General features: G+C 36.2%; 1 protein-coding gene across 1 annotated transcript in view; it reads left to right on the top strand.

Annotated features, from left to right (window-relative positions):
- Positions 1 to 26,239, top strand: part of LOC125661266 (protogenin B-like) — a 50,476-nt gene that overhangs the window by 8,160 nt on the left and 16,077 nt on the right. Inside the window, exons 2-12 of the mRNA XM_048893242.2 lie at positions 893 to 1,207; positions 13,104 to 13,251; positions 19,333 to 19,502; positions 20,291 to 20,422; positions 20,936 to 21,088; positions 21,186 to 21,334; positions 22,052 to 22,181; positions 23,252 to 23,392; positions 24,429 to 24,581; positions 25,229 to 25,420; positions 25,977 to 26,093. Coding sequence (XP_048749199.2) covers positions 893 to 1,207; positions 13,104 to 13,251; positions 19,333 to 19,502; positions 20,291 to 20,422; positions 20,936 to 21,088; positions 21,186 to 21,334; positions 22,052 to 22,181; positions 23,252 to 23,392; positions 24,429 to 24,581; positions 25,229 to 25,420; positions 25,977 to 26,093 — 1,800 coding nt within the window. The remainder of the gene's footprint in view (positions 1 to 892; positions 1,208 to 13,103; positions 13,252 to 19,332; positions 19,503 to 20,290; positions 20,423 to 20,935; positions 21,089 to 21,185; positions 21,335 to 22,051; positions 22,182 to 23,251; positions 23,393 to 24,428; positions 24,582 to 25,228; positions 25,421 to 25,976; positions 26,094 to 26,239) is intronic.

Genomic DNA, 26,239 nt, shown 5'->3' with positions numbered 1-26,239 from the left:
GTAAAAAGCATACAATGAATGGTTTGGGGATTGAACCCTTCTTATGACCCTCCTCAGAGGTGATAGAGGATTCAAATTGGTGCCCCTGGTCACTTTAAATTGACTGCTTAATTAACTAAACTTGTCTAATTGATCTGAGTTAATGAAATGCCAATGAGCTTTATGGGATTCACATTGTCTGTCTGTCCATCTGTGCGTCTGTCAACACTTTTGTTGTGATGCGATAGCGCACTCATTTTTCAAATCTTAACATTTTCAAAATTTGAACAGAAATGCCCCAGAATAATAAATTGTTTACGAGATTCTTAATGTGCGGAGATTGTTTGTTCTGCTTTAGTAATATTTCGAACAATGCTGGTGTTTTCAAGGTAGGGTTCCATATTGATCAAATGAACAGCCTCTCTTCCAAGGGGAGATAACTAACAAATAATGAAAATAATGTGTGGGTTGTTTCAAAAGATACCCTCAAGATTGACTACTGAAAAAGCCAAAACTATGTATAATGAAGATGTAAGTTCTTCCAACGATGAACTATGAGGCAGAGACAGATACACCAAATCTGTTTAAAGCTTTACTTAAAAATACATATATGTACATTGTGTGTGGAAAAATTCTTTCAAAATCTTTTGATGAGCAATAAGAGTTGAGTTTGTCATACTGTTGTAAGCGAGTTTTACTGTATATAGGGGAATAAATATCACTTCGAAATAAGTGTGAATTCGTTCTTAGCATGTTCGTGATAAGCGAGTTTTACTGTAATGTCGGAGGAAGTGAATAGTGTTGTAGTATTACGTTAAGAATGTTTATGTTTTTCGAAGGAAAATCTGAAATGGTACTGTGATGTTCGAGGGAGGATCTAAATTTTGTCATTGATTTCTTGACTGTTTTTCAGGGGAGGATCTCACATCTACGGGTATTTCTGTAACACGACCAGACACATACAATGTAGTTGCTCAGAAGGGCAACCCCCTGGTGCTGAACTGTACAGTGGACTCCAACTCTTCCACAGTCTTTACTTGGTATAAAAATGGACAAGTGCTGCAGCTGGAAAACCAGCGGCGGATCCAGGTCATAAACGGGTCTCTTTCTTTCAAACGGGTTCTGTTCCGCCGCAAGAAGAACGTCACTGATGAGGGCGTGTACGAGTGTCATGTTCGTAATGGCATAGGCAGCATTATCGCAAAACGGGTCAAGGTCAACATTGCGGGTAAGTTGTACTTTAGATTATATTTTAGTGTAGATTGCAGGGCAGTGCTACAGATCTGTGACACTCATTGAAAGTATTGAGACAGATCATAGAGCTACAGATCCACCCATTATGGAATAAAAACTTTGGTTTCATCACCAAAGAAAATGTGCACGGTTGAGGCCTTATATAACTGTATTCTTGCATCTTTTTCTAAAAAAAAAAGATTTTAACATATTTTCCCACTATACTATTGTCCAAACATACGAATCCCATATGACTTGAAAATTCACCGCTTCATATGATTTCGTTTTTAGATATAGTCACAGTTAGAGGCCTGTCAGTTCGATGCGTGAAACTAAAAATTAGATTTCTTTTCAAATAGTGGAAGTTCGTTGTATGTAATTTTGCAGAACAAGACTGCGATAGCTTTTTGCTGTACGCATGTATGCATCCTCATTAAGGATGAAGTCACATGGTTTGCATCATGATCTTGCTTGGCTGTCAGGGTGGGGCCAGAAAGGGGGTTTGAAAATATTTGCATATGCATATATGCAATATGTGAATTGCATCATACTGTTTGGGTGATCGAGTGATGAGGTCCATGGATCTCTTGTATTCTAGCTCAAAACTGGTGTATATTAATTTAATGTTTTCAAAATTAAGCAGTCATTGATGATGTTCGATATATAAAACCCAGTGTATAATCTAAGAGAATTTTGTAGAGTTATATTCAGGTGGTAATCAACAAATAGATTGTCAAAAAACTTTGTACATCAAATTGAAATAAAAAGAGATATTGCGGGGTTTAAAATTAGATGAATTAAATGATTTTTTTCATCGTGTAACTAATTTTCATTGATTGACAATTAAGCATTAGCCTGCCCAATTTAATATAAATTAATTTAAAATGACGATGCAAAATTTTATTTTTGTCCAATTTATTGAATGGGCACTTACTAACTGTAGTGAAAGGAGAAGACAACCCTCTTTTATTTTCCACATGTTGGAAACGTGACAGTCAAATCGTGATCAAAAAAACACTTAACCATGCAAATGTTTCTTGACCTTAAATTCAAACATAAGAATGACTGAGACACTTGTGCTGAAATCGATAAGTGTATATCCGAATTTTAAAAAATTCTGTTCAGACTAGTATTATAGAAAGTTTGCTGGTCTGAAAATTTTTCCTAGTCTTTAACTTTAAAGGCATGAGGTAATTTTGAACAATGCATTGGACAATTTGTAATAAAATTACAGGAAGATAAGTATGCGTTTTTTCGTAATGTAAATTTTTTTTTTTGCTACCACACAAGACTTGAGAATCATTTGGAATGAATAAAATTAGGCTAGTGCACCTGAGCCAGCTCAATATTTCCAGATTTTTTTTTTTATTGAGAATTAAAATATTCAATTTAGTATTGAAAATTAAAAGGTATAATTTCCTTTCAAGATATATGGGTGGGGGGGGGGGGGATTAATGAAGTGGCTGTATACAGTACGGAATCATGGAATTTAAAACTAGAAATTGTACAATGTGTTGATTGATGCTGTGCAAGGGACACAAGAGATTATGAATTAATAATGCTGTCATAAAATCTCTGTTGAAATTGCCATAGATTGTGTATATGACAATGATAAAAGAAAAAAAAAAGTCAGCCTTTTATCAGATCTGAGGACTTCCTGCAATGAATGGTATTATTTGTAAAGCCTTACTGGCATACAATATATAACTGTAGCAGCCACATAGGTTGAATTCTCTTATAAAGCCCATCATTTTTATGATTTATTCTCAGAAAAAAAAGCTAACCAATCAATAAGCCTCTTTATTCTTGAAGAGCTTGTGCTCCCCGTGGTGGGCCCCCATTATGTTTTGAGGAAAAATAGTTCCGTGGTTTTTAGTGGGTTAAGTACTCAAAATGAAATCATAGGCAGAAAAATGTTGATTAAAAGATGCTTTCATTGTAAGGAGTGTTTAATCATACAATAAGCCATGATTTCATTGGTAGACTTAGATTCTGACCAGTGTTGCTTCACTGTGTGACCCAGAAAACCTGGTCATTCTTCCAGTAACAAGGTCACGAGAGGCCCCAGGAAAGGGGAAGTATAGGCCTGTTGTTTCTTTTCTTCTTTTATAAATAGTAAATTTTGTAATGCTTGGATTTATTTCAATGTTTTCTTGGGGGGTTGGGGGTTTGGAGAAAAATAATGAATTTGAAAAAAAAAATGTTGAAATGTAAATGTAAATTGAATATGTTTTGAGAGATTGTTATGAAAAAATCTTAATTACATTTTCATTTAAAAAGAAAAGATAAGAAAGAATTTCAGAAGCTCTGATCAAGCAGAGTGTTTTTTTTGTTTTTTTTTTGTAATTCACGGTATTCCCTTTCTGGTATTCCCTTTCCGGGACATTTCAATTGACATTTAAAAAATGTCAACAAACACCCCATGAACTATCGCACACACACCGAGCAGGGAGAGAGATCGAGATCCTGTTCAGTGTTAATTTAGGTCACCAATCAGCAGATAAGGACTGGAAAAGTACTTGTTGACATTAGGCAAAAAAAAAAAAAATTCCTAACAACAGGCAGGGTGTGTTATATTTTACAGCCCTCTTCTGGTGAAAGCAATCGTACAGGTCGATAATACTACCTGTAATGAATGGGGGAAGGCGGGAAATCAAAATATTAGAAAAGAAAAAAAGTGATCTGGGCATTTCATTCATGAGAGATTATATGGGCTAACCTGGATTTTTTATATATATATATATATTTTTTTTTAAAGTCTCAGTAAAGTGATAAATGTAAGCATTTTATAATTATGCAATATTTTCATTATGGGGGTCGGGAAAGTCAGTTCACTCATTTACACTGAAAACATGCTGGTCTGACTACTGTATCAATGGAGTGGGAAATCGGTACAAGATAATGACAACACTGCATAATGTATCAATGGAGTGGGAAATCGGTACAAGATAATGACAACACTGCATAATGTATCAATGGAGTGGGAAATCGGTACAAGATAATGACAACTCTGCATAATGTATCAATGGAGTGGGAAATCGGTACAAGATAATGACAACACTGCATAATGTATCAATGGAGTGGGAAATCGGTACAAGATAATGACAATACTGCATAATGTATCAATGGAGTGGGAAATCGGTACAAGATAATGACAATACTGCATAATGTATCTGTCCTTGGTTTGGGGGGGGGGGGGGGGTCAAAATTCTGACAGCTGCAAATAGTGCTAAATACTATATATAGGCTAGTGAAATGAAGTGTTCTAAACACTATATGTATATATATAGGCTATTAAAATGAAGTGTTCTAAACACTATATATAGGCTAGTGAATTGAAGTGATTATCATATCAAAGATGTATACATTCAATTTATTGTTAAAAACCAAACTTTAAACTTTTTGAGGTTGGTGGTAGAGGTTGACTTCATCACATGGTCACACCATATACTGGTCAATTGAGAACTTATACTGACCTGTTGAACCACTAAAGTTCATGATTGAATAAGAATGATAAATAAAACACTTTTATTTTAAATAATTAATTTCAAACTCATTTATTGTCAAACTTATACTTTGTTATTACTAACCACTAGCAATAGTGAAAAAAAAGCATCTTAATAAACTTTGAAAATAAGTGAAGTCTTTTTATAACTTATATTAAATGATTATAGTATCTGATAATTAGTATAGGACCTTTTTTCATGTAAATTAACTTTTAGAGACAAAAGTCGTTGCCATCTTCGGTTAAAATGCCATTTGTGGAAAGCTGTACAATTAGACAACTCATTCTAAGAAACATGTAGTTGAAGACAATATGTTCTTAGGAATATCCCGCTTATGACAATATGTTCTTAGGAATATCCCGCTTATGACAATATGTTCTTAGGAATATCCCGCTTATGACAATATGTTCTTAGGAATATCCTGCTTATGACAATATCCCGCTTATGACAATATGTTCTTAGGAATATTCCGCTTAAGACAATATGTTCTTAGGAATATCCCGCTTATGACAATATGTTCTTAGGAATATCCTGCTTATGACAATATCCCGCTTATGACAATATGTTCTTAGGAATATTCCGCTTAAGACAATATGTTCTTAGGAATATCCCGCTTATGACAATATGTTCTTAGGAATATCCTGCTTATGACAATATGTTCTTAGGAATATCCTGCTTATGACAATATGTTCTTAGGAATATCCCGCTTATGACAATATGTTCTTAGGAATATCCTGCTTATGACAATATGTTCTTAGGAATATCCCGCTTATGACAATATGTTCTTAGGAATATCCCGCTTATGACAATATGTTCTTAGGAATATCCCGCTTATGACAATATGTTCTTAGGAATATTCCGCTTATGACAATATGTTCTTAGAAACATTCATGAATTTATTTACATCGTATCACTTAATTCATACAGTACAACTGAACAAAAGACTGAAGTCAAGGAAATATTTTATGTCGGATAACATCCCCTGGACGAACACATATTTAATATTTACCAGCCCAGTGATTTTTTTAAAAACCCATTTTAGGTCTGAATATTGGCCCTTTCCCCTTACAAAAATTACCAATTTTTTCCCAATTTAACTTGCACTTTTCCCAATAAAAAAACTGGCGAAAAATGTATTTCTTGAAAAATTGAGTTCAATGTGAACAGTTTATGTGTGACATGACAAAGAGTCATCAATTTTTGATGATTTAGAAAGAATAGTCGAAAATTTTCAGAGCTTAAAGAAAATTCAAATAATGTAAAATAAAAGAACAATGACATCAATTTGTGTTTGATTTCTTGTTTGATATATATTTAGCATATTTACAATACTGATTAGGTTTTCCCAATTTGAACAAAATGTTGACAATTTTCCCCAATTTGAAAGCCACAGGACCCTTTTGAAAAATGTTGAAAAATCATTGCAACACAATCTTTGAAAAATTTTGATACTAAGTATTAGAATTCAGTAGCTCCAATGGCACATGCTCTTTACAAAGCACTAACCCCAATCCATTGATTCACTGACCCCAGATCATCAGACCTTCAGTTATTTCAAGCCCCAGGATGGGAAGTTCGTGTTTAATTTTTATTCTTTTAACATGTTCAAATTTAAAACTGAATCATTAGTGAAAGCAATGTTAGCTCTAAATCTGAAAATTTTATTTTGTTGAATTTTTTTTTCTGTCATCGAATCATTAAAATAGTACCGGTAAATCACAATTTCAAAAAAAAAAAAAAAAAAAAAAAAATTGGACACCAAAATGACAGATAATATTGCTTTAACACAAAACACAATAGACTTGATATCATAGATATAAACACACAGAGAACAGTAGAGAGGTGAGAGATACCCAAAGATAAACACACACTATGGTGACAGAGCAGGTCTTTGCATGGTCCACGCTGTTCCCAACAACCAGGCAGCCATTCTCACTAAACAGGGAGCTAGAAATCAAGTTTTATTTTGCGATTACTCCGACCTCTTATCGTAGGTCAACATCCTCTGTGGTCTAACACTGATTATTGGAATGTTGACATTCTGTCAGCCCCTTACTTTTATCGCGCTTATCTCAGTGTGATATATAACCTCTGGAAATGAAGAGCGCCCCAGCAGTTGTATGCTTGCAGTGGTTTTTTTAATGCCCCCCCCCCCCCCCCCCCACACACACACACACCCCACCCCCAAACCCCACCCCCAAACCCATAATCATATATTTGGGTGTATACAATTTTTGGTCTGTTTGTTTGTCTTAATTATCACATTAACTTTAAACTTTAAGTATTGTAGTATAGGAGGGAGGAGAAAATCTTTGGCTGGACCGGAAATCTAACCCCGGGACCCCTGCATTACTAGTCAGGTGCTCTAATCACTGAGCTTCCCGGGTGGATGTACATGGTCCGTATAGCCTGATTACTACAGTATTAACTTTGGAATAGCCTTGATTACTACAGTATTAACTTTGGAATAGCCTTGATTACTACAGTATTAACTTTGGAATAGCCTTGATTACTACAGTATTAACTTGGGAATAGATGGTGGGGGGGCTTTCCTTTCTGTATTCCTGGTGAAGACATCTTTCTTTTGCTTCCAAACTTTTTGACCTTGTGACCTTGATCTTGGTGTTTGACCTATTTTTGAAAAACTTTAACCTTGGTTGTTGATCTTCCGGAATTGTGGTAGACACTTGCAGTTTTCTAGGTATAAATTCTCGGCACCATGCATGCAGGCTCCGGTGATTTTCAATGTGGTATACTCTGAAGGACACGATTTTTGTCTCGTTGAACTTGAGTCTGGTGTTTCCTAGAGGAATGCCACAATTTGTCTTCGATTGATCTCTTGAATTTGAAATCCTACACCATTTTGGGACACGAATAAGCCATTTATATTGATTATGATTAACATTCCCATACATCATAACTGAAAGCATTAAAAAGGGGCGGTCATATGCTGTCCAAATTTTCCCTTTTTTCTACTATATGTAAAGGATCTCTTTTTGGAAGCTATTTTACACCTTTCTTAGATGTGCATATGAAACTGGTGGAGAGATGTGCAATTCATATCATAATATCATTATTTAAAGCAATGAAGGGGCAAGGTCAAAAGGTCATGTATTTTCTGGTAAACATTGAAAACGAAATATGATTGTTGATCTAAATCCATATATGTACAAGTGTTTAAAACACTAGAAATTTTCTACTATTCATTCACAATTAAAAATGTGCATGTCGTCATACATAATAAATGTTGATTAGGCTCCCAAAAGAAATCCTGTTCTTGATATCAGACAACAAAAATCTTCAACTAGAGGTTTAATACCCCCTCCCCACACCACACCACCCTCTCCCACACACACACACACACACACACAGCTACTTGAGTTAAATTTTTCACCACCAACATGAATTCAATATTTTGATCATTGTCACTTATGTGTTTGTCACACATGTCATCTTGACTGTAATAAAAGAGATATCTTTATTAGAAAATCAGAGCATATATTAAATTGAATGTAGAGTGGATAAAAGTACATATGACTTCAGGAAATATGACTTGTATCTCTAACATGTCGGTAATTATTTCGTTAACAGTATCTTGGCAGTAGTAAACCAGCAATGTGTCATTGTGATCTGCAAACGACCTTTCACTAATTAGCAAAACCTAGGGATATATTTGGAAAAGAAATGAGCTCAATTGTGAACTGTAAATATCGGGAATATATAGCAAGACAAGTACACATTTATGTGTTGAGGGTATGAAAAGTATGGAACTGTGGAGGAAGTTTCCAGTGAATGGAGGGTATGAAAAGTACGAAACTGTGGAGGAAGTTTCCAGTGAATGGAGGGTATGAAAAGTACGAAACTGTGGAGAAAGTTTCTAGGGAATGGAGGGGTTCACATGTTTCCATTGTTTTCACAAATGACCTTAATAATTGACCTCTGAACTGTTGTTACAAGTATCAACCCTAACATTGCATACATTTGGAATCTGTTCACTTGATAAAACACTTGTGAATTCCAAACTCATTGATACACATACACAGTAGGGTGTCCGTGAATTATTCTAGATAATAGTTGTCGTCCATTTTCTGTCAAATAATGCAGGGAATTTCACTGAAAGCGTCTCTAATTTTCTTTCTTGAGAGTTGTGAGCTAATTTCTTCAAAACAATGAAAATTGGTGTAAAATCACGTTCCCTTCCCACAATAAATAGCTAATCTATGTGAAAATTCACGACAATTGTTTTTTTTACATTTATTTCTAAGGCCTTGTAATCAACAGGCTTGTGCTGAGGCCACCATATGTTGTATTATAAACCCTTTGAGATAGTCTTTGTTTTTTATATCCCACATGTATGCGGGCACTATAAGCTTAAATCAATGGAGATCATGTTTTTAGAATTCATTGAGGGAAAACGCTTTTTGCGGGCGATGGATGTTAATTACGCAAGATGTACAGTATCAGAGAGGGAAAAGGATAGGTCTCCTGTATAAACTATACACAGGGCAACACGAGATAGACATTCTGCTGATTCATCGGGTCGACATTGAATATTGTCAGTTCATCCGTCAGCGTTTCTTAAAAACTACATGTAATTGTGGACATGGTGCTTAAAAACTGATAGGTCCCCCTTTCAAACATGCAGCCACCGACCCACTCACTCACATCCACCTGATGAATTTGTTTGATAGAATTATGATGGCTAGTTTGAAAAGAACCACTCAAAAAGCTGATATCTACATTGTCTGGTTGATATATTGTATTTGTAAAATGTCCATGGAAGGGGTATGTAAAACGGTAGAATGAAAGAAGGTATGTGAAATTTCAAAAAGTGTACATGCAATATATGTCGCTCATCAATGGATTGATTGATTGATTGATTGATTTGATGTTTTCCGCCACACTCAACAATTTTTCAGTTACCTGGTGTCGCCCAGTTTTTATTGGTGGAAAGAGAACCCAGATACAATGTACCTGGGAAGAGACCACCGATCTTCCGAAAGTAAACTGGGAAACTTTGTCACTGGAAACGGAATATGTGTGTCATAGAAAATATGAAACACAGCGACATAGAAAATATTGAGTAGTATTGTGTAATGGCGTGGCTTATGGGGACTATTTTTCATTGAACAGTTTTCGTTGGGGTTTCTTGGTTTTGCCGGACCAAATAAAGGAAGTGCATGGTATAACCCGCAGTCCATGAAATTCAGTGACAAGCCATCAGTTCACGACCCTAATGTGTCAGTCCATGAAATCCAGTGACATGCCATCAGTTCACGACCCTAATGTGTCAGTCCATGAAATCCAGTGACATGCCATCAGTTCACGACCCTAATGTGTCAGTCCATGAAATCCAGTGACATGCCATCAGTTCACGACCCTAATGTGTCAGTCCATGAAATCCAGTGACATGCCATCAGTTCACGACCCTAATGTGTCAGTCCATGAAATCCAGTGACAAGCCATCAGTTCACGACCCTAATGTGTCAGTCCATGAAATCCAGTGACAAGCCATCAGTTCACGACCCTAATGTGTCAGTCCATGAAATCCAGTGACATGCCATCAGTTCACGACCCTAATGTGTCAGTCCATGAAATCCAGTGACATGCCATCAGTTCACGACCCTAATGTGTCAGTCCATGAAATCCAGTGACATGCCATCAGTTCACGACCCTAATGTGTCAGTCCATGAAATCCAGTGACATGCCATCAGTTCACGACCCTAATGTGTCAGTCCATGAAATCCAGTGACATGCCATCAGTTCACGACCCTAATGTGTCAGTCCATGAAATCCAGTGACAAGCCATCAGTTCACGACCCTAATGTGTCAGTCCATGAAATCCAGTGACAAGCCATCAGTTCACGACCCTAATGTGTCAGTCCATGAAATCCAGTGACATGCCATCAGTTCACGACCCTAATGTGTCAGTCCATGAAATCCAGTGACATGCCATCAGTTCACGACCCTAATGTGTCAGTCCATGAAATCCAGTGACATGCCATCAGTTCACGACCCTAATGTGTCAGTCCATGAAATCCAGTGACATGCCATCAGTTCACGACCCTAATGTGTCAGTCCATGAAATCCAGTGACATGCCATCAGTTCACGACCCTAATGTGTCAGTCCATGAAATCCAGTGACATGCCATCAGTTCACGACCCTAATGTGTCATATAAATTGCCGTTTTCCGTGTGATAATTAAGTGCCTGAACAACATGAATATGACCCCTCTCCCTGAAAAAGAGTGTATGAGAGGTAAAAATAACAAACTGATCAATGAAAGGTGAAGATAACTGTGATCAATGAAAGGTGAAGATAACAAAGAGTGATCAATGAAAGGTGAAGATAACTGTGATCCGTCTCTTCACTCCTCTAAGGAGTTCAGCAAACACGAACCCCTGGATATACCAGAGGTGGGATCAGGTGCCTAGGAGGAGGAAGCATCCCCTGTCGACCAGTCACACCCGCCTTGAGCCCTACAAGTTTGAATTATCACATTTTGCTTGTATTCACGAATATTTCTATGGAAAATTGATGTACAAAAGTAATTACAGCTAAACTGTGTTTGTGAATGTCATACTACTAGATGAGGGGTACTATCGTAATGGTACAAATCCTATCCTAACAGATTTGAGTGTAGTGACAGGATACATTCAGCATCCCTGTAGGTTATTCTTCATTAGCTGGGATTGTGTATGAGAGTGTTTAATCTCTGAAATCTAAAACCATATCAGCGATTTTTTTCTACCCATTGGTACTGGTACCGGTACCCATTCAATTGGGAAGAATAGTGTCAAAATTGAACAAATTGGGAATTTTCTACCAATGTATTGGCAAATGATTTCAACTAAAAGAAAAGAAGAAAAGAGTTCAAAACAAGAAGTGGTAAATTGGGAATTTTTAGTCTCAAAATTGGGGAAAATTAATGGTTTTTGGCATTGGGAATGGTACTGTTTATCGGTACCAGTTATATAAGGAAAAAAGTCGCTGAATATGATCTTTGAAATCTAAAACCATTCTGGCCCCAAGACCATAAACTGAGAATATAGACTTCAGTCTATGCGAAAGACATCGGACCGTCAGACCTGACCGATGTGCAGTGCCTCAGGTCCGACGCATCATTTTTTTTTACACCGGACCGGAATGTCCGATGTCTCAGTGTCCGGTTTTGAGCTTTACTATTTTGATGCGGAGTCATTTAAATGTTTGTTATAAGTAAAAAATAGCACACAAATCCAAATACGTAAATGAATGTGATTAAAACCGCATGGACTGTCTAAAGTATTATACGGGAGGGATCCCTGGTATAGTATTACTAGTATAATAAATAAGATTCCCTTGGTTTTGCATTTTCACGTGTTTCACTTTTTTACATTAGGTTTTTCGGTCTGACAAAATTTGGTTCGGTCCGGTGTGTTCATTGATTACACAGGACCGAATGTCCTGTGTGGTCTAAAAAACTTTCGTATAGACTGAGACTTAAGTCAAAATTTTGATTAGTTATATATCTTAAGATTTATCAAGCACGGATGTTTAAGAAACTGCAGGTTTATAAAAAGAATTCAATTGCAAACTTATACTGAAAATCTTATTTGTTTCTGAAAATTATTTCAAAAGTTAGATAGATATGAAATTTATAGACTTAGGAATATTCTCCATTTATGGTCTTGAGGCCTGGTCCTAAGAGCAGGGTTGGTTTAACTGAGATTCCGGATTCACACGTCCATTGAGCCCGTTCTTCGCCACATAAAATTGACTTCCAGTTGAATAGATTCCAGGATGAAATAGAAACAATAATCAAAATAAATAATAGAAATACTCGTTTAAATGATAGAAATTTGAATAATGAACAAGAAAAAATCAGTTAAAATAAATGCTGATGAATTGCATGATTTTTTTTATATGATTTACACATATTCTGATTGGTGTGGCCCATGAAATGCACTTCTTTTAGCTTCTAAGCAATTGTGTTGCGTTGGATTACATCCTACAGTGGTGTGAATTATGAATTGCTCATACAGCAATTTGTTAATAACACTAGTTGTGCGTTCTGTGAATTGCGCAAATTGCAGTTTTTTTTAATGAAGCCATTGCATTGATGTCATTTGGTGTATAATTTAAGTCCCCATAATGCGGTTAGTTGTGTACGAGGTTGTATAAAGTCTCCTTAATGCAGTTAGTTTTGTATGAGGGTGTATACAGCCCCCTTAATGGGCCTCGTATTGAGAGAAATGACAATTTTTCACATCTTGGTAATGATGGAGGTGCCATGTGAATAACTAGCAAAACACAAACTTTATTTTTCATGTATTGTAAATTTGAATGTCATATCGAAGCTCTGTTTTAAGTCTTATAGTTTATTTTTTCTGGTCTCTCTTCAGGTATAGCTAAATCTTATTCTGAGGAGCCTCAGTCCCAGGATGTGCCACTAGGGGGCGTGGCAAGGTTCCACTGTGACATCAAGTCAACCCCTCCCCCCATTTACATGTGGCAGAAGGATGATCGTAAGCAGATCAGACCAGGGCCGAGGTAATACAAGTATACTATACAGCTAGAGAGCGTTCATGAAATTAAACTAAAAGAAAGAGAGTATTCAGGAAAAAAAAACTCTTGCCAAATCATTTATTCTACATTCACCTTCAATATACACACCTACAAAATTGAATACCATATTATCAGTGTGGCAACAGCTTTTGTCGTATTGATGTGGTCACTCCTGAAGGTGATATGGTCTCGTGTCACATGGTGTCTTGTGGTGTGGTGACTAGTGACTTGTGGTATATGGTGACTTGTGGTTTGGTGATTTGTGACATGGTGACTGGTGACATAGTGACTTGTGGTGTGGTCACATGGTGACTTGTGTGGTGACTTGTGACATGGTCACATGGTGTTGTGGTCAGTATGGTAATACTGTTGATAGGTAGCCGTGACAATATCTAGTAATGATACCCATATTGCCTTCGTAGAACTCATGTTGACCTTTGCAATATCACTGCTCAGAAATTCAAGCTGAGACACTGTCGCCTGAGGCAGATGAAATTAGGTGATTTTGAATTCGTAGAAGTCCGGTGGACTATTAAATATTGGCCTCCATCCCATCCATGCTAAAGTGTAAAAATCATGTTTGATTACAAATCTAATACTTATACTGTCAAAACATTATAGTGCTGATGGTAAAAAAAAGCATGAATGTAATTAATTTGTTCAAACCACAATATTTTTTCCCCCAATTACGTAACTTCTGATAACAAAGAGACTTTATAGACAAACATGGACCAATGCATCGGTAATTGACACATCCAGTTGTCGATGCTGGCTTTTCAGGGTTTTTTTCCTCCTCTGTTAGTACAAATAGCCCTATTGTAAAAGTGGTGACTTTGGGTATTGTTAAGACCCCCCTATAGGCAGCCTGTGCATCTGTGTGTCAGTTCGTGCTCTGACAGTTTTCGAGACTTTTGGGGCTTTCCCTGCAGCTATTGAATTCAAGATTTATGCATGAACTTATAACAATACATTACAGATCAAGTTAGAGTTTGGACTTTCTTGTCATATTTTTGAAAGATGTATGAACCTTCAACTTCACCAATAATGATAAAAAGCTTTTACCCTTTTGTGAAATCCAGTTGTTTTAATTGTTACATTATTTAATCAGTATTAGTGTATTATTTACCTGTGATATTATTTGTTACATTAGTCAGTCAGTATAGGTGTATTATTTACCTGTGATATTAATTGTTACATTAGGCAATCAGTATTAGTATATTATTTACCTGTGATATGAATTGTTACATTAGCCGATCAGTATAAGTGTATTATTTACCTGTGATATGAATTGTTACATTAGCCAATCAGTATAAGTGTATTATTTACCTGTGATACATACAATGTATAATACCCTGTATGGCTGTTGAACATCTTCCCCATTACTTGAAGGAAGTGCAGAAATAGCAGTGTTGTCTGATCCCCCGACAGTATTGTCTCCCTAAGCTACACCTAGGAGAAATCGTGGCTGTGGTGGTGGACAGCAATCGCCATATTACCCCTCTAGCCAGTCAATATGTTTCGAGTTGAACATACAACGCCTGTGTATTCCATTAGACTGTGAATTTTCTGTCTCGTTTTTATTTCCCAATCATCCTTATTGTCACCTGCTGTCCAAAATCCTGCCTAATCTGACAAAATTTTATGTCTCGGGGCATGTCGGAGTAGGCAGGTTTCGCTGTATATAGGCACACCGCAGGAGCAGAACTTTCTGCTGATGTCATACACTGGGGTCAGGCATATATAGGCCGCACAGAAATTAGACGAATTTTTTTTTTGGAAGATAAAAATAGAAATTGACAAGGATATAAAGATTGTTGGTGTGGTGAGCATAATGATTAAAGATGATATTTCTAGATTGGAGAGCGTGACGAGGCCAGCATCGTTAATGTGACATGAAAAGTAATGAGTATGGGTAACAGCTGAGTTTTTATTCTCTTTTTTTTACAGACAGGTGCTGTATTTGAAGTTTTCAAACAATATTCTTGACTTTTTAATGAGACCACACAGCTTATTTGAACATTGGTTTGTCATATGTTCTGATCAAAACCCAGGATTTGGGTATAGAATTTATAGATCATGTGATTTTGAGAATTAGATGTACTTGGTTATCTATAGGGATTATCTGTTCTGTGTAAGACTTGTATGTAACACCTGTGTTAGTTATAATAGCCCTCAATCTGAAAATTTTATTTTGTTATAAAAATGTACTATTATGATAGTTTTGTATGCAACTTAACCATATAGCCATTGATAAATCTAAAGTAATATTAGAATTGTTATTACGATATATGTATGTAACTTTAACGATAATCATTCATTGATAAAATGAAATTAAGTTTAAGATTTCATCAAAATAAAGATGTTGGTTCGACTATTAAATATATATAGCATTACATAGAAATCAATTTTTGTCTGGGAAGATAATAATGTAATTTTACTTCATTCAAAGCCTCTGGATAGGTTTTCTAACCCAAATATTAATAAAAACAAGTTTGTATACCCTATTTTTGCTGTCATTGAAATAGTAAATCACACAATTTTGCAACCAAAAAAAAATCTACACTTCAAAATGAGACCTAGTATAATTGTAGAATGTTAACTGTGAACTGACAGGGATGTGACCTTTGTGAATTGAATGTCAAGGTAATTAGTGATAGTGCTTTTAATAGAAAGTCTATGACTTATGGGTCTTTTACTCGGAATGGTTAGATCACAATCTCTTTCAATGATAGAGTCAGAAGTTTTTACAATGTCTACACAGGGGCTGAAACTTTATTTTTTGGAAATTGAAATAACGGTCTCCTTGTAAGAAAATTCAAGATATGTTGTACAGTGCAGAGGTCTTGAAAAAAATATGTTTGGAGTAGGAAGGGGTTTTAAAGCTTTGATACATAACAACAAAGGAACAGAAAGCCTTGTAAACATTTAAAGATAATACAAATGGGGGCCCATAGAGGGGGCAGAGTCTCCATAGTATGACCTTGATGTTTTAGGAATGAGTTGGTTATCGGTTATCGCAGAAATCAAATGCTCGGCTACCCACTGAGCGAACGCTGGCTTATTATTCATTCAACATTTCATACCTAGTCGGTGCAGGTGGACCGATATATTTCATATTTTGATTGTGGTGGTTAATGAGGGGTATACATGGACAATTCGGGGACATTACTAGTTGTTATATATGTTCCTTTATAGATGTTTTTCACACGTTTAAGGTGACAAGAATTCCACGTTTTTTGTAAAGGAGATGTAATGTTTTAAAAGCTTTGTTCGTATCCAACAATAGACTCTAGCTATGGCATTGAGACTGCGAGAGGTTTTATATGTGAAGTGAGAGGGCTGTCATTAACACTGTATTACTAGTCTGAACAAGACCGATTTAAATTAAAAATAGGTTACCCCATTTTTTAACAATTCAGAGGTAACAAATGTATTCATTTTAGTAATGTATTTGGGGGTGGGGTTGGGGGGTGGGGGCATGCTTCCTGTGTTTTGAGAAGGTGGCAGTAGATATAATATATCAATTACTTCAGAAAAAAAAATCTAAAAATACCCCAGATCAAATTTACACTGTAACAATGGAGATAATATCCTGATATTGAAATGAACATTGATGAGGAGGATAAGCCTGCAAAAACATACAAATCCAGCTCTGATTTCATAAAGCAAAACTGCCATTATCAGCTGAAATTAGAAACCATCAACACAGGAACTAGCAAATCTGTCAGCGATACAGACCCCAGATTAAAATTTAAGTTAATGAAATATTAATTAACAGAGGGTTTCCACCAGCAGCTGACACAGATTCTACAGTGTATTGATTTTTCTGATCCTTCGTTGACTTTGGTTTTTTTTTTTGGTCCACATCTGCGATATCCTTTCTATTAATTAGTACAGGCAATAGGCAGTTCCTTCTTTGTGTATTTTGATTTGAGTAGATGGTTTTTTTGTTTGTATTGTTTTGTTTTGTTTCTGTTTAAGAGTTAATAAAGGAAGCTAACTCTCTGTGTGTTTTCTGTTGTAGTAGAGTTTTGTTGTTTTTGGTGTCTGTATAATAGTAAATCAAGGGAGCTAACTCTCTGTGTGTTTTCTGTTGTAGTAGAATTTTTCTTTAACGGTTATTATTGGAGTCAGTTATCAGATACTTATCTGTTGAAAGCCATCCATCGTTATCTCAGTGTGGTGGACTTTTTGGGGAAATAAGTTACCCCAATACTGTATTTAAATACTCTTTATTGTTATTTAGTGAGTGTAAAAACTGATTGACAAAGTGTATTGTTAATATCTGTGTTTTGTTTAAAGTATCAAAGCTATAGACAAGGAATAATGATCTAGTTTTTATTTTCCTGTTTTATGATGCAGTGAGCTAAGGCGTCTAGATGGATATGAAATTGTTGCAGTGTTTTAACATTGATTTCTGTGCATTATAAGCAAAACAAACACATACACAATATTTTTTACTGATATTTATAGAATTTTTTATTTATTTCTATCCATGTGATAAGAATTACAATTGAAATGGTAATGTTTTATGGAAATTTTCATTCACAGATCTGTAAGAGCTACACATATATACAAGTTAAACTCAGAACCCCCAAATAAGTTGTACTTTTACACCTCATTTGAGGCAGGGAGTATGAATTCTGTGTTTACATCATTTGATCATGTTGATGCATATTTTAATCTGATAAATAAAGCAGATACTGCAAGTATTTATTGCATCTCAGATTGGTGTATATTTATTACTGAAGTAAATTATGAAAATTAATAATTCAGTAAAAAACAAAGTACTTTTGTACTTATAGGCTGTTTCAACATGTGGATCTGTTTATTTTTTTATCACGCTCGTTTTCCCACAAGTTAAGAGTGTGCACTTCATGACAGACATACACACAACATCTATTTCATAGTATTATACCGCCCACAATGTAAATTATATAAGTCAGATGAAACTACAGTATTATACCGCCTACAATGTAAATTATATAAGTCAGATGAAACTATAGTATTATACCGCCCACAATGTAAATTATATAAGTCAGATGAAACTACAGTATTATACCGCCTACAATGTAAATTATATAAGTCAGATGAAACTATAGTATTATACCGCCCACAATGTAAATTATATAAGTCAGATGAAACTACAGTATTATACCGCCCACAATGTAAATTATATAAGTCAGATGAAACTATAGTATTATACCGCCCACAATGTAAATTATATAAGTCAGATGAAACTACAGTATTATACCGCCCACAATGTAAATTATATAAGTCAGATGAAACTACAGTATTATACCGCCTACAATGTAAATTATATAAGTCAGATGAAACTATAGTATTATACCGCCCACAATGTAAATTATATAAGTCAGATGAAACTACAGTATTATACCGCCTACAATGTAAATTATATAAGTCAGATGAAACTATAGTATTATACCGCCCACAATGTAAATTATATAAGTCAGATGAAACTACAGTATTATACCGCCCACAATGTAAATTATATAAGTCAGATGAAACTATAGTATTATACCGCCCACAATGTAAATTATATAAGTCAGATGAAACTATAGTATTATACCGCCCACAATGTAAATTATATAAGTCAGATGAAACTATAGTATTATACCGCCCACAATGTAAATTATATAAGTCAGATGAAACTATAGTATTATACCGCCTACAATGTAAATTATATAAGTCAGATGAAACTATAGTATTATACCGCCCACAGTGTAAATTATATAAGTCAGATGAAACTATAGTATTATACCGCCCACAGTGTAAATTATATTAAGTCAGATGAAACTACAGTATTACACCGCCCACAGTGTAAATTATATAAGTCAGATGAAACTATAGTATTATACCGCCCACAATGTAAATTATGTAAGTCAGATGAAACTACATGAAAACACACTGAGTGTCCATGTAGCTATATTTAGAACTGTGTTATTTTTAGACACATCATATTGCGGTCGGGGACCTCACAAGAAATGATGTAGGATTATATATATTGAGAGTCCATGTAGCTATATTTAGAACTGTTAATTTTAGACACATCATTTTGCCGTCGGTGGGGACGCTCCAGATTTTGAACGTGCAGGAAGATGACGCAGGGGAGTACAGGTGTACAGCCACACAGGGAGAACTCCATAAACTGCCGGACCAAGTCGAGAAGTTACCATGGAAGGGCAGCAGTGCAGCTAGTCTCAGGGTCATACCAGGTAGGTCAAGGTCAAATCAAATCTTGGTCTTGTCTTGATTAAGGTCAAAGTCAGGCCCCGGGGCCATAAACCTTTGACATGCTCACTTTTGATTTCAGTCTCATTTTTATAAAAGGAACATATAGTGAAAAGGTGAGACTTAAATCAAAGGTGAGACTTAGATCAAAGGTGAGCTATAAGGGTTCAATATAAGTTCTTTTCAAGTAAAGATGGTTTGAGAGGGGGGGGGGGGTGGGGAGCAAAGTTTCAGTGGGTTTTTTTCGCCTACCATGTGGGAATGGTAGCGATACCCATTGAACTGGAAAAAATACACTTAGAGCATCAAAATAGAATGAATTGGGAATTTTCTTTCATGTCAAGATATGGTATGTTTTAAAATTTACACTGAATAAACCATATTTTGAATGATAAACAAGTCTTCGTTATTCATAATGTTACAAATGAGTGTCATTGTATTTACCTTTAATTTCTATTCAAGAGGAAGTGCAGAAATTGGTTAACTTGTACAATGTTTCATACAAAGCAAAATTAGGAGCCTCAAACGACAACGACAGCCATTTGTTACTCTACATTTTTAGCATTAAAATTGGGGAAAATCGATAGTTTGTGGCATTGGAAATGGTACCATTTAATCGTACCAGGTTTATAAAAAAGGAAAAAATGCTGAGTGTGCAAAAGTTTTATGTTATGTATGATATATTGATCTTGGAAAAAAAAGCATCATTTTACACATGATAGTGTGAAAGCTAACCTTGTTGTGGCTCAAGTCGTCTTTTTTCCATTTCCAGCCTCAGGAAGTCGGGAGGTGGCCATTGTGGCGTCTCCTCCAAAAATTACCTCAGTAGAGAAAGGCAAGTCCGTCGTGTTGGAGTGTCTAGCGGAGGGGAGCCCCAAACCCAAGATCACTTGGAGCAGGAAAGGTGGGTACTGACGACTGGTGGTGGTGATAAGGAGAGGATTTGCCCAGGCATGCATTCGTGTGATGCATGTATGTCAGATGTAATGCTCTAAACATAATGTAAAGAGCTGCAAAATTCCTAGGAGGTTCATTTGTGTTTATGAATTTGTAGATGGGTTGGTTTTTAGGAGGGAGAGTCCATACTGTTGGCTCTCGGAATTAGTTGACTTGAAGTAACTAATCATTTATTTGATAGGAGAGTGCTTCATGACTGGCACTCGGAATATGTTGACTTGGATAAAGTAATTAATGGTTTATTAATAGAAGGGAAACCCTTCATGATTGACACACATAATTTGTTGATTAGGAATAACTAATGCTTTATTTTTAGGAGGGAAACCCCTTCGTGATTGACACACAGAATTTGTAGACTTGGAATAACTAACTAATGGTTTATTTTTAGAAGGGGAACCCCTTCGTGATTGACACACAGAATTTGTAGACTTGGAATAAGTAACTAATGATTTATTTTTAGGAGGGGGACCCCTTCGTGATCGACACACAGAATTTGTTGGAGACAACCTGAAGTTGTTTGACGTGGACTTGCAGGATTCGGACGTGTATATCTGCTTGGTGGAACGTTCAGGCTCACCGAGCATCACAGCGGAAGCAGAACTCCAAGTCATCTGTGAGTGGGACTGTCGATTTCAGTTGTGGCCTTCACAATTGGGAATTCTATTGTTCATTTGTAAAAACAATGCTTTCTTTTTCTTTTCACCATTTAGCAAAACCAGTTATTATTAATAAACCAAAAAGCTACAAATATCCTAAGACAAGGACATCACGCTTCTCCTGTGAATTCGGAGGATTTCCCAAGCCAAAGGTCACATGGTACTTTAATGGACGGCAGATCAAAAGCGAGGGGAAATACAATGTAAGTACAGGTGATTTATTTCATCGAAACCAATTAACATCGAAACCAGTTAACATGGAAACCTGTTAACATCGAAACCAATGAACGCTGATGCGCGACACAAAAGTTTGGAAAATTTGCGAATGATGAAGCAGTACACATTTAAAGCAACATTAGCTGTCATTTTGGTGTCGAAATTTTTTGTTAATATAAAATTGTGATTTACTATTTCAGTGACAGAAAGAAAAAATAAGATATATATAAATTTTTTGTTTTTGATAATTGTGTTAGGAAACCCATTCAGAGGGTCTGAATGAAGGGACATTATATATCATATTTATACGTGTGAGACAATGGCCTCCATAGTTATCTTTTCTGTAAATGTCACAATTTCAAATACTCGGGCATGGTCATAATCAGCTGAGAGGACCAAATGTGTACATATCAATATGTTTAAGTTAAGCATGATCATAATCAGCTGAGAGGACCAAATGTGTACATATCAATATGTTTAAGTTAAGCATGGTCATAATCAGCTGAGAGGGCCAAATGTGTACATATCAATATGTTTAAGTCATCCCTGTACTGTACAAGTTTGTAGAGGAAAATGAAAACTTATCACGATATCTCAACAAATTGAAATGCATATTTTTATGGACAAATTGCTATTAGTTTGTGCTAATGTAATGCAAGCAATAGATAGAAATTGTACTGACGTGACCATGATGTCTTCCACAGTTTATAGAGGCCAAGAATGAGTTGGTGGTGCTGAACCCGGAGCTGTCGGATTCCGGATACTATCAGTGTGTCGGGGAGAACACCTTAGGTTACGACACGGCCGTGGCCAGACTGGACATTTACGCTGCCGGTCAGTAAGAATGAGAAAGGAAAACATTTATAGCGGAATAACACACCAGATAAATCTGATAGAGAGAAAAATCTCTACACTTAAGGAGGAGTAACACACCAGATAAATCTTATAGAGAGAAAAATCTCTACACTTTAGGGAGGAGTAACTCACCATATGAATTTGATTTAAATGAAAAGTGGAGGATATGTACAAGAAATGTTGAAATTGAAAACTTTAAAATTTTACCTTCAAAATATAAAAAAAAAAAAAGATAAAAAGATACAGTTTCTTAGAAAGTAATCTAAAAAAAGATTATAACTCTAGCTAGACTTGTATGTACAGATCTGCAGTTGACACTTTAACCTACAGAATTAACCAGCTGGGTAATGAGATTTAAAAGGAATATACAATTAATGCTGATATCGATAGTTTTATATGTTTCAAAAGGAAGTCGGCCATTATGACAATATGATTAATCCTCCTTAAAATAGTGGAAGGAGTAAAAACCTATCCTAAACTAAGAGAAGTGGTAAAAACCTATCCTAAACAAAGAGAAGTGGTAAATATCTATCCTAAACGAAGAGAAGTGGTAAATACCTATCCTAAACTAAGAAAAGTGGTAAATATCTATCCTAAACAATGAGAAGGGTAAAAACCTATCCTAAACTAAGAGAAGTGGTAAATACCTATCGTAAACTTAGAGAAGTGGTTAAGTAGTTCCATGGAATAATGATTTGTTTGTCAGGAGTCAATTTTTTGATCAACATGACAGAGGAATTTTTAGTTCGGATTAATGTACAAGAATTAATGTTTCAACAGATTCATGAAAAATTAGGCCGAAATGACGTAATGAATGTTGTCACAGTTTTAAAAAAAAAAGGGGGAGAAAAAGCAAAGTCTTATATTAATAATGACAAATTTTGGAGGAATTATACATGCACAAATTATTATAAACTTCATAGAAATGTTGACAGAATGTGTTCAAAGGGAGATAAATCCTATGTTAAAATTTTCCTCATAGAATGCTAAATTTGATGTCTTCTGATTTTATCATAGAAACAGGGTTATTTTTCGTTTTGTTCCAACAGAGGGAGCTCCGGATCATCCCAGAAATGTGTCGGCCTTTGCTGCGGACCAGAGCACCATTAACGTGTATTGGAATCACTCACTTTCTCTGTCGGAACCCATACTAGCCTACACGGTCGAGATCGTGGAATCAAATGATCCCAGTAAGGAGCTTTTTATTGAACATTAGATTGTTTGCTCATCTGAGCTGAAAACATGAGTAAGCTTTTCTGATTGAAATTTCTCAATTGTCTGTCTGTACCGTTGGTGATATTTTCACACTTTCGATCTCTTACCAAGAACCCCTAGACCCAATTTTAGCTCAATGTGCACAAGACTTTATTGGGTAAAGGGAAGATAATCTAGAAATACTAATGCTAAGTTGAGTTTGTATTCAAAATCTTTCACCCAATACCACTGAGCCGGGAAAGTCAATATTTGGCATAAAAGCTTGCTTGTATAATGAGGATTAAAGTTCAATTTTCACTTCTGAATGCTGATCGTTTGGCAAAGAACCGATCCCTACCTTCATTTACGTCTTAGGTTTGATGCGGCCATGGCGCAAGCAGGACTCGACTTGTGACCCCCCGATTACGATGCAAACGCTCTACCACTCGTGATCGAGAGGGGGGGGGGGGGGGTCTAAAGCATAGTAGGAGCTCAATTATATATTGTAAAATTCTGTTAGATATCTTCTTCAGAAGAACAATCAGTGGACGGTCCTTTTCACAAAAAAAAAGCTTTCATCTAAAATAATATGTTTGTCTCTGAAGGTGACCCTGAAGAATGGAAGTTTTATCACTAATGTATATGATTAGTTTAATGTATGAAATATATACGTTGACTTGATCAAGACATAGGGCTCACAGCGCGGTGTGACCAGTTGACAGGGGGTGCTTACTCCTCTTAGGCACCTAATCCCACCTCAGAGGCTCTGGTGTGTCCCGGGGTCCGTGTTTGCTCCTCTTTTAATTCTGTATTCTTTATGGAATTTATGAGATTCATCAGTGTGTTCGCTTCTTCACCTCATGTAGTGTAGATTAAATTTTGTTCAGTTCACAACGATATCCATTGAAGTCGTCTTTGGCTATAAATTTGGGCACAAATAAAACGAGATAAAACTCTAGATACCGTATATGTACAGGTCTGTCTTCTATGTCTAAGTTTGAATGACATGTTTGTTTTCATTGATTGTTTTAGAGATGCAGAAGAGCATAGTTGTGAACAGCAAAACTTCAGCGAAGATCGAGAATCTGAAAGCGTACACTAATTATTCCATCTACATTAGAGGATACAGCAACAGGGGAGCCAGTCCTAAGTCCCAAGTCATCACAGTCCGAACTCATCCGGACAGTAAGTATCAAGTCATCAGTCTGAACTCATCCGGACAGTAAGTATCAAGTCATCACAGTCCAAACTCATCCGGACAGTAAGTATTAAGTCATCACAGTCCGAACTCATCCAGACAGTAAGTATCAAGTCATCACAGTCCGAATTCATCCGGACAGTAAGTACAAGTCCAAAGTCATCACAGGACTCATCCAGACAGTTCAGTACAAGTCACATAAACCATCTAGACAGCAATTATAGATCTTAAATCAGGACTTATGTAGAAGTGGTGACTCGTTTGGGACAGAAAGTATATATTGAAAGTTGTCAGTAGTGACTTGATCAGGTGGAAATAGAGGAGTAAGTAGATTATTAGAAAATGGCATTCATTCAAAGTAAAGATGGGTGATCTGTCATCCAAGTGAGGACTGTCCCAAACTAGTCACCATGAATCCAGGTAGTAAATGCTAGTTGTGGGTCTCCTTGTCCAGAATTTCCTCAGGTAGTAATTGCTAGTTGTGAGTCTCCTTGTCCAGAATTTCCTTCCCTTCCTGTGACTTGACTGATATTGTAATGGATAATATAGAAAAGCCAGAACTAGGAACTTTTTTTAAATGCTGCAGTCACAGAACGCGTTAGGGGCAGATTCTCATTCTCTCCTTATTTTACAGAGCCGAGTAGAGCGCCGATGATTCGTGTAGCCAGCACCACAGCCAGCAGTATCAACATCGAGTGGGACGAACTCGCGGAGAAGTACCGTAAAGGCGTGATTACCAGTCACCTGATCGAGTACATGAGGGTGTCGGACCGCAAAATGTTCTCCCACGTCGTGTCGGGGACTGCTCGATCCTATCTCATCTCAGGTAAAATCTCACTCGGAAATTCTTGGCTGAAAGGGAATTTCTGAATACAGGTTTTTATCTTGTGTTGATATTACGCAGAATTATTGAAAAATGATTTAGTGATGTCGGGCTTTAAAATTCACCAGAAACCATTTAGTGCTACGGTTGGTTTCATGGAGCAAATCCAGAATTTTTTTTAGGGTCTTTAGAGGGCCGAAATTCGGCCCTATTACCAATGCTGAAAATCAGGTATTTTCCCAAAATGATGCCTTAAAAATTCCCAAATGATGGATGCTTTGATGAGAATATGCCAGGAGGGCCATCCAACCTCAGTGCCACTCTGTTGCAAAACAATTTGTGAAAGTTGTTATTTTTTGTCAAAGACTGGAAATTAAAGTTTGTCAAGCCAGCCACATTGATAATAAGATATCTAGATATCTCTAGATTAAAGAGGTAAAAAAAAATCCCTTAAATCAGTATCCGGTGTTTTATACACCCCATTCAAAACTTTTTTTATCTTTGAAATTCAGGACGGTCACCTACAGTATTTGTACAAGATTGTTTGAAACCTTTTCAGGTCTGACGCCAAACACATTGTACAAGATCCGGGTCAAGGCAGGAACTGTGAAGGGCTATCCCGACCTCCCAGGTGACAGCCAGTGGGTGGAATACAGAACAGCTGGTCATACAAATGGTAAGATGTTGTTTCGAGGGAGTAAAAAGTAATGTGGGAATGGAAAATTAGCATTCATTGAAGTGTATCAGCGGATGACTTCATAAATTTTATTGATCTAGTTAGTAGGGCAAATATGACTTTCATAGAATTGGCATTCTGAAATT

This window comes from Ostrea edulis, chromosome 8 (genome assembly GCF_947568905.1).
Source record: "Ostrea edulis chromosome 8, xbOstEdul1.1, whole genome shotgun sequence".
NCBI classification, from domain to species: Eukaryota; Metazoa; Mollusca; class Bivalvia; order Ostreida; family Ostreidae; genus Ostrea; species Ostrea edulis.
Note: the sequence above shows the minus strand (reverse complement) of the source record. Positions and strands in the feature narration are given on the sequence as shown.